Raw genomic sequence first — 13,738 nt, forward strand, 5'->3', positions numbered from 1 at the left:
TGACGTCATGTCCAATCCTTGTTTTCACAGCTCAGTCATTTAGATTCAAAAGTTAAGCTAACGTTAGCTAGCTAGCCATTTAAGTTTTTTAGACACATTTAGGTATAAGGTATACCGTTTTTAAAACTACTTTTTGGGTTTATTGTTAAATTACATACGCGTTAAAGTTGTTCAGCCTGTTTATCTGTGTTTAAGTTAACTTTAGAAGATACTTTAAGAGACGGAAAGTTAGTCTTACTAACTTAAGCTAGCTAGCTAAGAGGCGTGAGCCTTAAAAGATGCTAACAACAACAACAACAATGAAGGTAACATAACATAGAGAGGTACTGGAGAAAAAGCCCGAAGGAACATGGTATAATATTAGTATTTCATCATTTAGTTATGATGTGATGGAGGAAGAGAATGGAAGAGCCTCAGCTTGTTTCTCCTGGTCAAATGGTAAACAAACAGTCATATCTTCATTTACTTTAAAAACAGTCAAAGTTTTCAAATATCCAACAGCCACTCTGACTTTCAGATACTTCAGCTGAGCTCTGGCACAGCACCCCAGTTAAACAGGTCAGTGACTTTCCTGTTAACCCTATAAAGCCAAGTGTATCATATTAGATACAGTTATTTTTGAGACCTCTACATCATCAAAAACCTGATGTATACATGTGTTGAAGATAAACAAACTGAGCAACAAATTGCACAAAAATACCAGATGTAGCAAAAATGATATGCAGGTTCCACGAGTGGATCAGTTATTGCTGCATTAAAAAACTTCATATCAGCAGATGTATGATGTTGTGTTATATGGAAAAAATATGTATTTTGCATGTTTGAGGAAAATGGAAAAGTCAAAGTCTTAATAGGTTAAAAATGTTAGGGTTTATATGTTTTTGTTAGTTTGAGAAAAACAAACTTTGTGAGCAACAAAATGCACAAAAAGACCTGATGTATCAAATATGATACAAATTAGAATTCATATATGCAATTTATTTATTTTTTAAAATTCGTCAGCAGGTTAATAAGCACTCGGTTTTAAAAAAAAAATAATTTTCTGGCAATTATTTCATGGTTCAGGCTTTATAGGGTTAAGTTCACTTATAAAATAAAATAAAAAAACATTCATTAGTTAAATAAATGTAATAAAACACTGCTTCAGTCCACATTTGAGCACTTTACTTGTACCTTACATAAATACATATTTTATGCAACTTTATATATTTCTACACTACATCTCAGAGGTAAATATTGTACTTTTAACTGCACTACAGTTGACAGCTTTTTTTATTTATTCTGTTTAACCTTTATTTAACCAGGGAATATCCCATTGAGATTAAGAACCTCTTTTTCTTTAAGGGAGCCCTGGCCAAGAGGCAGCAAACACAGTATACAGTTACATATTTACATAACATACAGACCTTAAACACGTCATGAGAAACAAGTGCATGTTATGGAATTGGCCTCAATAACTCTTAGTTTGGATTTAAAAGTGCTCAAAGAAACAAATTCAGTTAATTTCCATTCTTTCTGGTGCATATTCCAGCATAAGGTGCAGAGTAAACAAATGCCCTTTTACCCAACTCCGTACGAGCAAAAAGGGACAGAAAGCAACAACTGATCTTGTGAACGAAGAGAATAAGATCCTGCATTTCTCACATTAATTAAGCTGCAAATGTACGAAGGCAGCAGTCCCAATATTGCCTTATAAATGAAAGTATACCAATGACTCTGAGCCCTTCGAGTGGCCAGAGCAGGCCATCCTACCCGAGAGTATAATTCACAATGGTGAGTGGACATCTCACAGTTAGTAATGAACTCGCTTTAGTTACATTTCCAGTGAAAACCATGTAACTCCAGAAGTGTTAATTTATGTGTTGAGAAAATTCCCCTATGTCTTCAGCAAAATAATCTCTTTTTAAAAAAAACCCCTCTTGGATCAGCTGGAAAAGTCAGTGGCACAAGTTGCAGCCATACTACCCAACAGAATGTAAAGGAGTTTAAATGAGCAAAACCTGAAACATCTACAGTAGTAAAACGCAACATACACATTAATGCAGCAGGAATATTAATCAAAAAACATCAGTTATAATCATAAAATACTGACATGGAACATTTTACTGCACAATAAATACTTAAAGTACATTTTTTTGATGCATACTTTAATTTAATTAAGTCAAAGTCAAGTCAAAGTTTATTTATAGAGCACATTTAAAAACAACCTCAGTTGACCAAAGTGCTGTACAGTTATTAAAATAGAATAAGTCATACACAAATAGGTATAAATAAAAAAAATGAAATCAATAAAATACTAAAAACAATAAAATAAAATAGTAATAAAAACTCAATCCAAAACAGAGTTAGAGATAAAAAAAAGACAAATAATTAAGGTTTTGAATGCAGGACTTTTACTTGCCGTGGAGTAATTTTAGTGTGGTTTTAGTACTTTTACTAAAGTAAAGGACCTGAATACTTTTTCCACCACTGATTATGTGATTTTATGCCACTTTGCAGAAAAATCATGCTGCTTCAATGGATGTTGGCCAACTGTCTGACCTAAGCAGCTTCAAGATGGACAGCACAACGAAGAAGTGGGCCAGAAGTACACCGTCCATTTCTGCAGACACCATCAGTCCCCCAAACTCACAGGACACTGAGGTGAGACTTAATTTGGCCCCTGCCAAGAAGCTTTAGCTTCAAATCAAAAAATGAAGTAAGTGATATTTGACCTAATACCAATGGAATATCTAACAGACAGATTTAAATGTAAGATGGATGACTTTTTAAAGATCTGGGTCTTTAAATACGCTGGTAAACGACTCACAACTATTGTATTAAAAGGGATGATAGATGGCAATGAGGGAAAACTGGCTAACTGATGTTTTTGGGTTATAAGGAAGGACATTAATTTACTTATTATTATTTTTAATTATCAAAAAAAAATAGCTTTCTCTCAAAATGGAAATTGAGATTTTTTGAAAAAAAAAAATATATATATTTTTTATTTTTAACGACTCTTCACTTCTTTTTTTCCAGATGTGTATTTGCTACATCACTGTCAATTGTAATGGGACAGAGCATTTTCATTGTATTGTCTGTATTGCATAATAAGTAATTGGATATTTGTTTTCTGTGGCCACAGTGTGTTGTTTGTTGTGTTTGTCTATAACTAAAAAAAGACACAATATGACCAAAAAAAGAAACAAAATGACCAAAAAAGACACAAATTGACCACAAGATCAAAAAAAGACACAAACTGACCAAAAAAAGACACAAAATGACCAAAAACAGACACAAAATGACTAAAAAAAGACACAAAATGACTAAAAAAAGACACAAAATGACCACAAAATGATCAAGAAAAGACACAAAATGACCTAAAAAGACACAAATTGACCAAAAAAGACACAAAATGACCCAAAAAAGAAACAAAATAACCAAAAAAAAACACAAAATGACCAAAAAAGACACAAAATGACCAAAAAAAGGAAACAAACTGACCAAAAAAAAAAAAAAATGACTAAAAAAAGACACAAAATGACCACAAAATGATCAAAAAAAGACACAAAAATATTAAAAAAAAAAAAAAAAAAATGAAGTAAATAGGAGATATTATGGTGACTTTACTTTAATGTGTCTCTCTTTGTGCTCTGCATTAAAGTTTCCTGTGAATGACCCGAGTGGCTCCACCATCCAGAGGCAGAGGAGGGAGCTCCAGCTGCTGATGGCCGAGCTGAAGGACCGCGACAGGGAACTAAACAACATGGCCGCCTCCCATCACCAGCAGCTTCACACCTGGGAACAAGACCGCCAGAGGGTGCTCACCCTGGAGCAGAGGTGTGCCCGCTTGGATGGTACAACTCTTTACTATTTATTTTTTAGCATCAATGATTTATTAATTATTCTCAGTGATATCATAAATACATGTTTATGTTGCTTGTTATAACAATTTATTTTATGAAGATTAATCTGTAGATTGTTTTCTTAATTTGTTGTTTTATCTAAATCTTAATCCTGTGGTGGCTTCTTCATATTCCTTTTTTTTCCTGGTCTATAACCAACTTGTGTAAAATTCAGCTTGTTCATATATGAGCTACACACTGGTTTTATAGTCAATTATCTGTTAAAAATGGAAAGTCCTCGTCCAAACTAGTATTATGATAGGCAGACAAATACGCAGCATTCGAAAAAATGTCATGTAAACAACTGGGTAGACTGGATCTATATGAAGCAAAATGTGGTAAATATTTACGCTTTCTAAAAGGGCCCTGAAGGGGGTTATATAGTGGAGAGACGTTAGTTGTTGTTTTGTTTTTTCTAAAAAAAAATTCTAATTAATTTATTTATTGTTAGTTATTGGTGGATAGATATATACCAGGGCTTCTTCTTTTTCTTGTATGTATTTATGATTGCTATGATTATTCTTAATCTCTTTATTTGTTAACAAATTATGTCTTCCATGTAACGATTATTTTATTTACTTGTTGTATGGTCTTTGAGTCTGAGTTTTAGTTCATTTTATGTTCTGTATGTGTGTAATAGATGAACATGAAGGAGCACTGTAAGAGATGCTTGTAACCAGAAAGGGATTAGTACTAGCATTAGCATTTTTTTAATTTTATTGTTGTACAATGAAAATGGAAAATAAAAAATGTTAATCACAAAAAAAAATGGAAAGTCCTCAAATCATATGTCCATATGTCAGTAATTCATTTCTTGTTTGTGCAGATGAGTTGCAGAAACGTAACGAGGTGATCAGAGTCCTGACTAAACGAGTGTGGACGGTGGAAACCAGGGAGGTGGAGGTCCAGAAGGAGCTCGGTGCAGCCCGACAGCAGCTCTGTGAGCTGGAACAGAAACAGCAGGACATCAGCCAAACATGTCAAGACTTTGAGGCATAATTATAACATTAATACACATATATATTCTCTCTATTTAAATTTTATGCATGTATTTCTGAAAGTAAAGTAAAGCAAAGACTCACCTTCATCAACTTTATCAGATTATTTCTTTGGTGTTGATTAAAATCACGACAGGGAACTTTTATTTTTTTGTTTCCATTTTGGCGCCCCCATATGGATAAAAGCAGCAGTATTTCCATGAACAGACTCCCTTTAGAAAACCTTTAATTCAATCTGGGTTCTGCAGCCAAAGACACACCATGCTACATATTATTTTTTAATTATGTAGGTCATGTAGAGGCATCAGCATTAAATTGAGACTGTTTCATAATCAGTCAAAAACTCCTCATAGCAAGTTTAAAGTAGTCGTTCTTCTCATAAATGTGGAAAACAGTCGTGGAAAACCAGACTCAGTATGTCTGTTATATGTTTAAGTGTCTGTGGCGTAGAATTAGAAGTAATTCTATGATTTTCTTTGTCTCTCAGGAGAAGAACCAGAGTCTGAACTCCACGCTCATGGCTCTGTCCACCCAGGTCGGCTCTCTGCAGGTCAGAGAGGAAGAACTGAGCTCCATGCTCAAACTCAAGGTACAATACACGATCATTTCTTTGTCACTTCCATAATTACTGATTAAGAATATGATCAAGTCAAGTTAAATTCATGGAGCATAACTTAACAAACAAAATATACATATCAAACAGATTGAACTCCACAAAAACAATTTACTGAACAATATCTGAGGACACATTTTTAAGCAAAGCCCATGTAAAAAATCTATTTTATTTTATTTTATTTATTTATTCTATTTTTATTTTTACCGTGTATGTATGTATATATTTTAAGTTTCTTATTTGCACCAATGGGAGTTGCACTCCAATTTCGTTGTATATATACAATGACAATAAAGGCTATTCTTCTTCTTCTATTCTTCTTCTATTCTAATACATCCTAAATACAGCACATCTTACAAGTGCAAAAAAAATATATCATACTATCAGTACTATTTGTATCTTTCCAGGACATTTTCTTTATCATTTTAAGTAGGGATGTACCCAAATTTGTAAAACATGTTCTGTTTTTGGCAGGAAAATCTGCTCTTTTTTTAAATTTGATCTGTGGATAATTTTCTGTTATTCCTCTAGTCAGTCAAAGTATCTTTTTAACTTGGCTTTTACCTGAACCATTTTTAGAGATTTTTCTGCTCATGCATCTTAGTGTTATTACATCTTCTCTTTTATTTATTTGCTACTATTTGTTAGTCTATTTATATATATATATATATATATATATATTATCATGCTCTAAGTTCTTAGTTATTTTATTTATTTTATTATATTATATATATATATATATATACTTTCCATTGTCATTATTGACTTTTACTTTTTATTTTTTATTATTATTATTATATATATTATATTTCTTTTTATCTTATTTTATTTTATTTTATCTTACTTTATCCTTTATCTAATTTATTTCTAAGCTGCCTCCAATGTTTCCTCACTGCTCCATGTTGAGATGGAGCTTCCTCAGTTTGTTTCTATGTTTCGTTATCTTTTTATTATCATTATTTTCTCCTTTCTTTTTTATGTAAAGCGCATGTGTTGCATCTCTCTTGTATGAAAAGTGCTCTACAAATAAAGTCTGATTGATTGATTGATGATTGAAAGTGATTTTTATTTTTCCCTCATAAGGATAAAGACGTGGCGGAGGCCTCGGGTCATGTGGTCGACCTCACCGGGCGTCTACGACATCTGGAGACGTCGCTGACGGAGAGTCGCTCACGAGAAAACAAACTCCTGAGAGACGCTGAGGAGAATAAACGCCGCCACAGAGAAACCAGACATGAGATCACACACCTGAAAGGTAAACCAGTAAAACTGCAGTTTCGTGTGTGTTTTTGCTTTTTATGAATCAGGATGCAGTCGCCCTGCTGCTGATTTGTTTTTGATCATATTGATTTAATAGGTTAACCAAGAAACTAACTGTAGTAGATGCATCTGTCTTTAGGGCTGGAACTAACAATTATTTTCAATATTGCTTAATTTGTCTGTTATTTTAATTATTTGTCTGATGACAGAAAGTAGTTTAACTTGTCATTATTATTCAGAAGTCTTGTTTTCAGCCCAACAATATTCAGGTTACTCTTTTGTAGGAGCCACATTTATAAATTTGCTTGTTATTTCTATGTTTTATAGTCTTCTGTTTTTCACTACACAGTCATTATTTGAGGTGGGCATGTTTACCGGAGCTTTGGTTGTAACTGCAGTGTTTTTATCTGAATGCATCAACCTGTTCACCTGTTTCTTTGGCACTGACAGAGAGAGATGTGTGAGCAGGGGAGTGAATCATTTCTGTTGTCCACACTAACACACACCAACTCATGATTCATATTTGCCTGTTTTGTGGAAGAATAAAATCAAACCCATATCTTTAAAGTGAAATTGAATGATTATATTATTTGTAAGTATTTTTGGGCCATCTTCAGCTTTATTTGATAGTGAGAGATTGTGAAAAACGGGGGACAGCCGGATTCAAACGTTGTCACCTGCTTACAAAGACTGAGACTCATGTGGTACGCACTCTAACAGTTGTGCTTCGAGACGCCTTAACCCATAAGAACCCACGGTGACACCCATGTAACAAACACTTTAAATATTCTAGAGCAGGGGTCTCAAACTCATATTACCTGGGGGCCGCTGGAGGCAGTATCAAAATGACCAAAAAATCTAAATTACTTTAAAAAGACACAAAAAAGACGGACAAAATGACTTAAAAAGACACAAAATGACCATAAAAGACACAAAATTACAACAAAAAAAAGACACAAAATGACAGAAAAAACTAAATTACTTAAAAAAAGACACAAAATTACTAAAAAAAAAGAGACACAAAATGACCAAAAAAGACACAAAATGACTGAAAAAACACTAAATTACTTTAAAAAGACACAAAATGACCAAAAAAAAGACACAAAATGACAGAAAAAAACTAAATTACTGAAAAAAGACACAAAACCCCCACAAAATTACTAAAAAAAGACACAGAATGACCAAAAAAAACCGACATCATAAATATGTTCTGCGTGGTTCACTTGGTCTGTGATATGTCCCCCATAACTTTCCTTTATGGATAACTGGGTCTGGGTTCTTATGGGTTAAAACTGAATTATTTTAAAAATGCACTTTGTTTTCTCACTTATTTAGTCTCTCTGCACAATCTGCACAGTTGAGAAGCAGGATCTAAAGAATCTTTGGTGTTTTTACTTGAAATCAATCATCAAAACAGTTGACACCTTTTTTATTTTCTGTCAATAATTTAGCCTCTAATAATGTCAGTGTCCCTCTCCTGTGTTTGCAGAGGAGTTGCAGCAGCAGGTAACTCAGAGCAGCACTCAGAGAGAAGAGATCATCCGTCTCAAACAGGAGCTGCAGCTGCTGCGCAGAGATCTGGCCTTGTCAGGTACATAAAACTACAAATCCATCCTCTTTCTATCCGTGTTTCTTTTTTTAATTATCTTTTTTATTGATTCCACATATCAACATTCCATCGACATTTTACATGTGCTGTACAATTTTCCAACATTAGTAGAATATTCGCATACTTCTCCACCACGGAGCAGGAGCAGAGACATAGTTTGACACAAATTATCAAGTAAAATTACAGTAGAAGTAAAATGAAACCTTTTTCCACTACTCTCCTTATTTTCATACCTCTCTTGCATTGGTAAACATATCAAATAAACATATGAACAATGAACAATTTTGTAGCCTGAACTAAGGGGGTCAATAATCTACAATACACAATACCCTTACTGTACAAAGTCTGCTCTCAATGGAGACACTAAATCAACCCAGTTTTTCCAGTATATTATAAAAGTATCTGTTTTTAGTCTAGTTGAGAAAGTCAGCTTCTCCATTCTATATATATCCAGCAGTACCTCTACCCAATCCTCTATTTTTGGTGCATCTGTTTTTAGCCATTTTCTGGTGATGGCCTTTTTAGCCGCCACCAACATTATTTGAAATATGTATTTTTCTCCTGACCTTGTAATCTCCTGGTTCTCTTTTCCCAAATATAAAACTTCAAATGTAAGTGGGAGTTGCACTTTCAGAATGTTTTCCATACTCTTCTTTAAATCCTGCCAATAAGGTATAATACCAGGGCATCCCCAAAAGATATGAAAATGATTGGCCTTATCTTCCCCACACATTTTCCACCATCCTCTCTCTGTCTGTGTTTCTAAACTATTTATTCATCCGTTAATTGACTCAGCCTTACTTTATCCTTTTGATCTTCTGTCGTGACCTGATTTTTGTCTTCAGTTGATTCTGATCTATGCAGTCGCAGCTTTCAGGCGCCTCACAGCGTGAAAAACAAATGTTCCTGCTGAGATAATTGCCGTGTTTCATGTTGTCGCCAGGAGAGGGAGACAGCTGGAGAGACGAGCTGCTGGAACTGGCTCGCTCCAAACAGGAACGCACCATGTCAGAGCTCTGCTGCCTGCGACAGGTACAGAGTCACCTCATGTCTCCAAAAAACCCTCAAAAACCTTCTCACTTAGCTGCACAGGAAAGCTAGAAACTGCAGCAAGCAGAATGAGACATGAATGAACCAAATATGCTGTAATAAAAGCACTTCTTCAGTTATGAAATGACAGTTTTCCTCATTCCTGCTGTCTGCGTCAGAGGAGCCTTTCTGGTTTGGCTGCATACCTCAGACTGCTCCTGTTGTCTCCTCACTGCAGCTCTGGGTCACTGTCATGTCCATTACCTGTTTCAACTTGAGTGACATGAAGTTTTATGCCGCGCAATCCCATTTTTATTTTAGTTAACCCTCTATGGTACACATTATGATGCCAGTTAGGAAAAAAATGTTTGGAGTGTTTTTTTGTCTTAAAATAGACTAAATAAACATAATCTGAAGAAATTTTATAATTTAAAGTTTTTGGGGTTTGTTGCCCGTAGGCAACATTGTACCATAACGGTGCACAAGTGAAAAAGAATTTTTTTTAAATTAATTTAAACATAATTTATTTAATAAACACGTGTAAAAGATCCAGTAGCTTCAACAGGGTACAATGCATACCATTTTAAATTTAAAAACATTATAAAAGGAACATTTAAAACAGGTTTCTTGTCTTAATGTTTCCTGTAGGCATTGAACCAACGACCCATTGAAATGAATGTCTTGAACAGTCTAAGTGTATGAAACTATCCAAACTGAAGCTTTACTCAACTATCAGAAGAAATATATTTTTTCAAATGGAAAAGGGCCAGGAAATTATGTTTTGGGTGATTTTTTTGTGGCGCAAAATGGCAAAGCTGTTTCCTTTGGAAAAATCTGCAAATTCTGTCTGGTTCCCTAGACTCTTCCCTCTTTTTTAAAGTATCGCATCACTCAAAACCATGCATTGTAGAAATTTGACAGGCCAAAAATGGGTATGTCTGAGGGCAACACTGTACCATAGAGGGTTAAATCACAGTTAGGGGTTTTAAAGATCTGAATCCTAGAGGGGAAATTTTGCTGTTGCAGCACGGCAGAACAGGACAGAAATAGGCACAGACAAATAGAAAAGTAACAAAAAAGAAGAGGTATACACAATGAGAAACAAGACTAAAGTAAAGATATCTCTTTGTATCTGATGATGGGAAATATTCAGAAACTAGAAGAGCACAGAGCTCCACCACGGCCATGCCTTATCTCGCATTGTTTACAAAATTGTAAACAATATTATTAAGTTGTAAAACATATTGAAAAATATGTTTTGTATCTGCTCCGTGATTTAGGATCCGCTTAAAATGTTTTTGTGTTCTTCCTTGGCCCACTTACCTGTACCAAAAAATAGCATCTTGGACTGAAGTAATAAGGTAAAGCTGGTAAATGTTCAGCTTATAAAACAATGTTGCTGTAGTGTGCTGAATCTGGAAAAAAAACCCTGGTTTCTGATAATGTATTTCTTTATTTAGGTCCCCATTAACCACTACATAGGTAGCGACTTCTCTTCTTTGGGTCATATAACATCGCAAATCAAAAAAGTATACAGTATACAAAAGTAAAAATCCAAGACAAAGAAGAGCAAGCAAACAAGACCTACAAAAAAGCTGCAAAACTAGAAAAGACAATAGATTAACAACAATAGCAACAAGTCGCCACACTGGAACTAAAAAAGTCTAACGTTTGACGCATGTTATGTACCACTATCTCTAGTTCAGCTATTCTCAACCTTGGGGTTCCGACCCCAATTGGGGTCGCGAGATGATTTCTGGGGGTCGCCAAATCATTTTAGAAGTCAGCTCTGTCTCCACTGTGTTAAAGTGTTCATGTGTTAATGCGTTTTAGTCTTTTTGGTAATTTTGTTTGTTTTTTGGTAATTTTGTGTCTTTTTTTGGTCATTTTGTTTGTTTTTTGGTCAATTTGTGTCTTTTTGTGGTCATTTTGTGTCTTTTTCAGATCATTTTGTGTCATAAAATATAAAAAATATATATAAATGCACAGACAGAGGGGTGTTTTAGTTGCTGTCTGCTTCATTATTTGTCCAAAATTCGTCGTATCAACTGAGTTTGTCTGATCTGAACTGTGCGTGTGAGATTGTGTTCAGTGAGCGGGGGTCGCAGACAACATGCATGTTAAATTGGGGGTCACGACTCAAAAAGGTTGAGAACTACTGCTCTAGATAACACTGAATAGTTCCAAGCAAAAATAAAAACTCTAGAAAAACACACCAATATTAAAGTTTTTTCAATACTTGAACCCTCATGAACTCCGTAATGAGAACTAACCAGAATGGTTTGAACTTTGATAGAACGTTTAAAGTTCATGTGGGGCTTCAGCACTTATAGTAATATCTGATTGATTAAAAAGGGGACACACATTATTTTCTTCTTGTCTTTTTTTTTTTTTTTAGGTTTGTGTGAATCAGAGGAATGACCTGCAGCTTCTGCAGCTGAACCTGGAAAGTGCTCGTGAAACCCTGAGAGAGAAGAGCAATCAGAGGTTATCTGGAAGGTGAATATCAGCAGCGTGCAGAGAAAACATGGCCAGAAAGAATTATTGGATTATTGGCATTGATCCTAATGTTGTTTGCTTGTGTTTCAGTCCTGAGGAGTTGAGATGTGTCTGTCCTTCATCACTCAGAGTGAACTCCAGACTTCTACATGACGCTGCTTCTCCTCCAGCAGCCAATCAGCACGCTGCAGCCAACGGCGACCTGGGAGTCTTCTCAGCACTCTCTATTGATGTAAGACAGAAACAGAGTCTCCTATTAAAAACTGTAAATTAATACATCGGAGACAAGTGATTGTTTTGTGTATATGTCATGATAAAGTACTCATGATTTACAAGTTATAACAACATTGAAAACTGAAATAGTCCACTTTTAAAAGGAATTATTTGTATCTGCTTCCTTGAAGAAAGTCAGCACCCAGTTAGCTTAGCTTAGCTTAGTTTAGCTTAGCATAAATATTAAAAAAGGGGGAAACGGCTTACCTGGCTGTCTGAGGTAACACAATCCAACTACCAGCTCCTCCTAACGTCATTAATCAAAGCCTTTTTAGAAGTTTGTTGAGGCTTTATGTCAAGTCAAGTCAAAGTTTATTAAAAGTGCACTTATGTGGTGTCATAAAACAAGAGGCTGTCAAATATTTAACACTATTAAAGAGTTAAAATATTAACTAATTTTAACTCAGAATCCGTGAGAACTATATAAACTCAGAAAAAGTGTTAAATTTAACACTCTGTGAGTTGAATTAACACTCCTGATTTTGCTGTGTTGAAATAATAGCGGATCAATAAAAGCCGTCCCTTATCCTCTGCAGGGTGATGATCCTCTGTCCAGCTGTTCTCTGCAGCAGCTGCTGGACGAGTCCAGACAGCTAACCTGCAGCACAAGACGCCACAGCTCCACAAACAGTAACAGAGTCCCCACTGTGAGCTCTCATACACCCCTACGCCACCACCAAACTACCCCAACACACCAGGTAGAGGAGTTTCATGATGCTGCTCCGCTCTCAGCCTCTTCACTCTCTCCATTTGTATTCATGAGGAGTGGCATCACGGGTGTAAACGTTCAGTTGAAATGTAGTTTGGGTGTGTCGAGACATAACAGCTTTATTATTATTCTGACTCCAACAGGCCGGTGAAACTCCACCCAGAGGCTGCCCTCAACACCAGCCAGCCATGTGGACCACATGACACTCACTGAAGATTTTATTTTATTTCCTTTCTTTGTGGAAACTTCAGTATTTACCAAAGTTTACAAATCAGTGTTACTACAGAGACCGGGTGAAGCTTGAAGCGTCTCAGGGAAATAAAAATACATTTATGTCATGAGTTTGTAACCTTTTTATATACTTCTTAATTTTTCATTTTAGTGCCAGCGCATTACTCTTTAAACATAACATGTATTTGTGTTTTTTAAATCCCTGTTTTAGATTTTAAAGGCTGCATTGTGATCAGTGGGTGAGATGTGAAACCAGTCCTACAGGCTGTTGAGTGGTGTGTCCTTGTATTGTCTTTCCAGTTTCACTGGCTGCAGATTCACCTGGTGACTCAAGAGGAAATCACTAAAGCTGTTTATAGTTCATTCAATTTGTAACTTACTCATCTAGTTTTTATTAAAAAAATACATATTTATATTTAAACTACATGTCAGAGGTGTTTTATTGCTTATGAAACAGTTTTGGAACGCGTTTTTACGCATTTGGTGCGCTTTTACGCACAACGAGAAACAGCTTTGTTTACGTTTAGACCAGCTTTGTTTAGCGGTGTTTTAATTTAAAGGAGTGGGCATTTTGAAGACATGCGCGCAGCGAGTCTGGCGCACCTTTTATTGTTTTAGAGAGACCTCAGG

The 13,738-nt window shown here is 35.3% G+C and overlaps 1 protein-coding gene across 1 annotated transcript; it reads left to right on the plus strand.

Moving 5' to 3' along the window:
- The first annotated feature begins 46 nt into the window (after positions 1 to 46).
- ccdc62 (coiled-coil domain containing 62) lies at positions 47 to 13,647 on the plus strand. Its single transcript, XM_059357477.1, has 13 exons — positions 47 to 438; positions 518 to 558; positions 2,500 to 2,643; positions 3,647 to 3,839; positions 4,714 to 4,880; positions 5,373 to 5,474; positions 6,582 to 6,753; positions 8,248 to 8,349; positions 9,311 to 9,399; positions 11,795 to 11,895; positions 11,986 to 12,127; positions 12,705 to 12,866; positions 13,021 to 13,647. Exons 1-13 carry the CDS (start codon positions 390 to 392, stop codon positions 13,078 to 13,080), a joined length of 1,524 nt encoding a protein of 507 aa, XP_059213460.1. The 5' UTR covers positions 47 to 389; the 3' UTR covers positions 13,081 to 13,647.
- The last annotated feature ends 91 nt before the right edge of the window (positions 13,648 to 13,738 follow it).

The sequence above is a fragment of the Centropristis striata genome, chromosome 19, assembly GCF_030273125.1.
Source record: "Centropristis striata isolate RG_2023a ecotype Rhode Island chromosome 19, C.striata_1.0, whole genome shotgun sequence".
Lineage (NCBI taxonomy): Eukaryota > Metazoa > Chordata > Actinopteri > Perciformes > Serranidae > Centropristis > Centropristis striata.

Bases quoted from the DNA above. Each gene is read 5' to 3' on its own strand.
- ccdc62 (XM_059357477.1), top strand. From the start codon at position 390: ATGGAGGAAGAGAATGGAAGAGCCTCAGCTTGTTTCTCCTGGTCAAAT. The intron at 4,881-5,372 runs GCATAATTATAA...TTTGTCTCTCAG, and splicing joins AAACATGTCAAGACTTTGAG to GAGAAGAACCAGAGTCTGAA. The intron at 5,475-6,581 runs GTACAATACACG...TTCCCTCATAAG, and splicing joins GCTCCATGCTCAAACTCAAG to GATAAAGACGTGGCGGAGGC.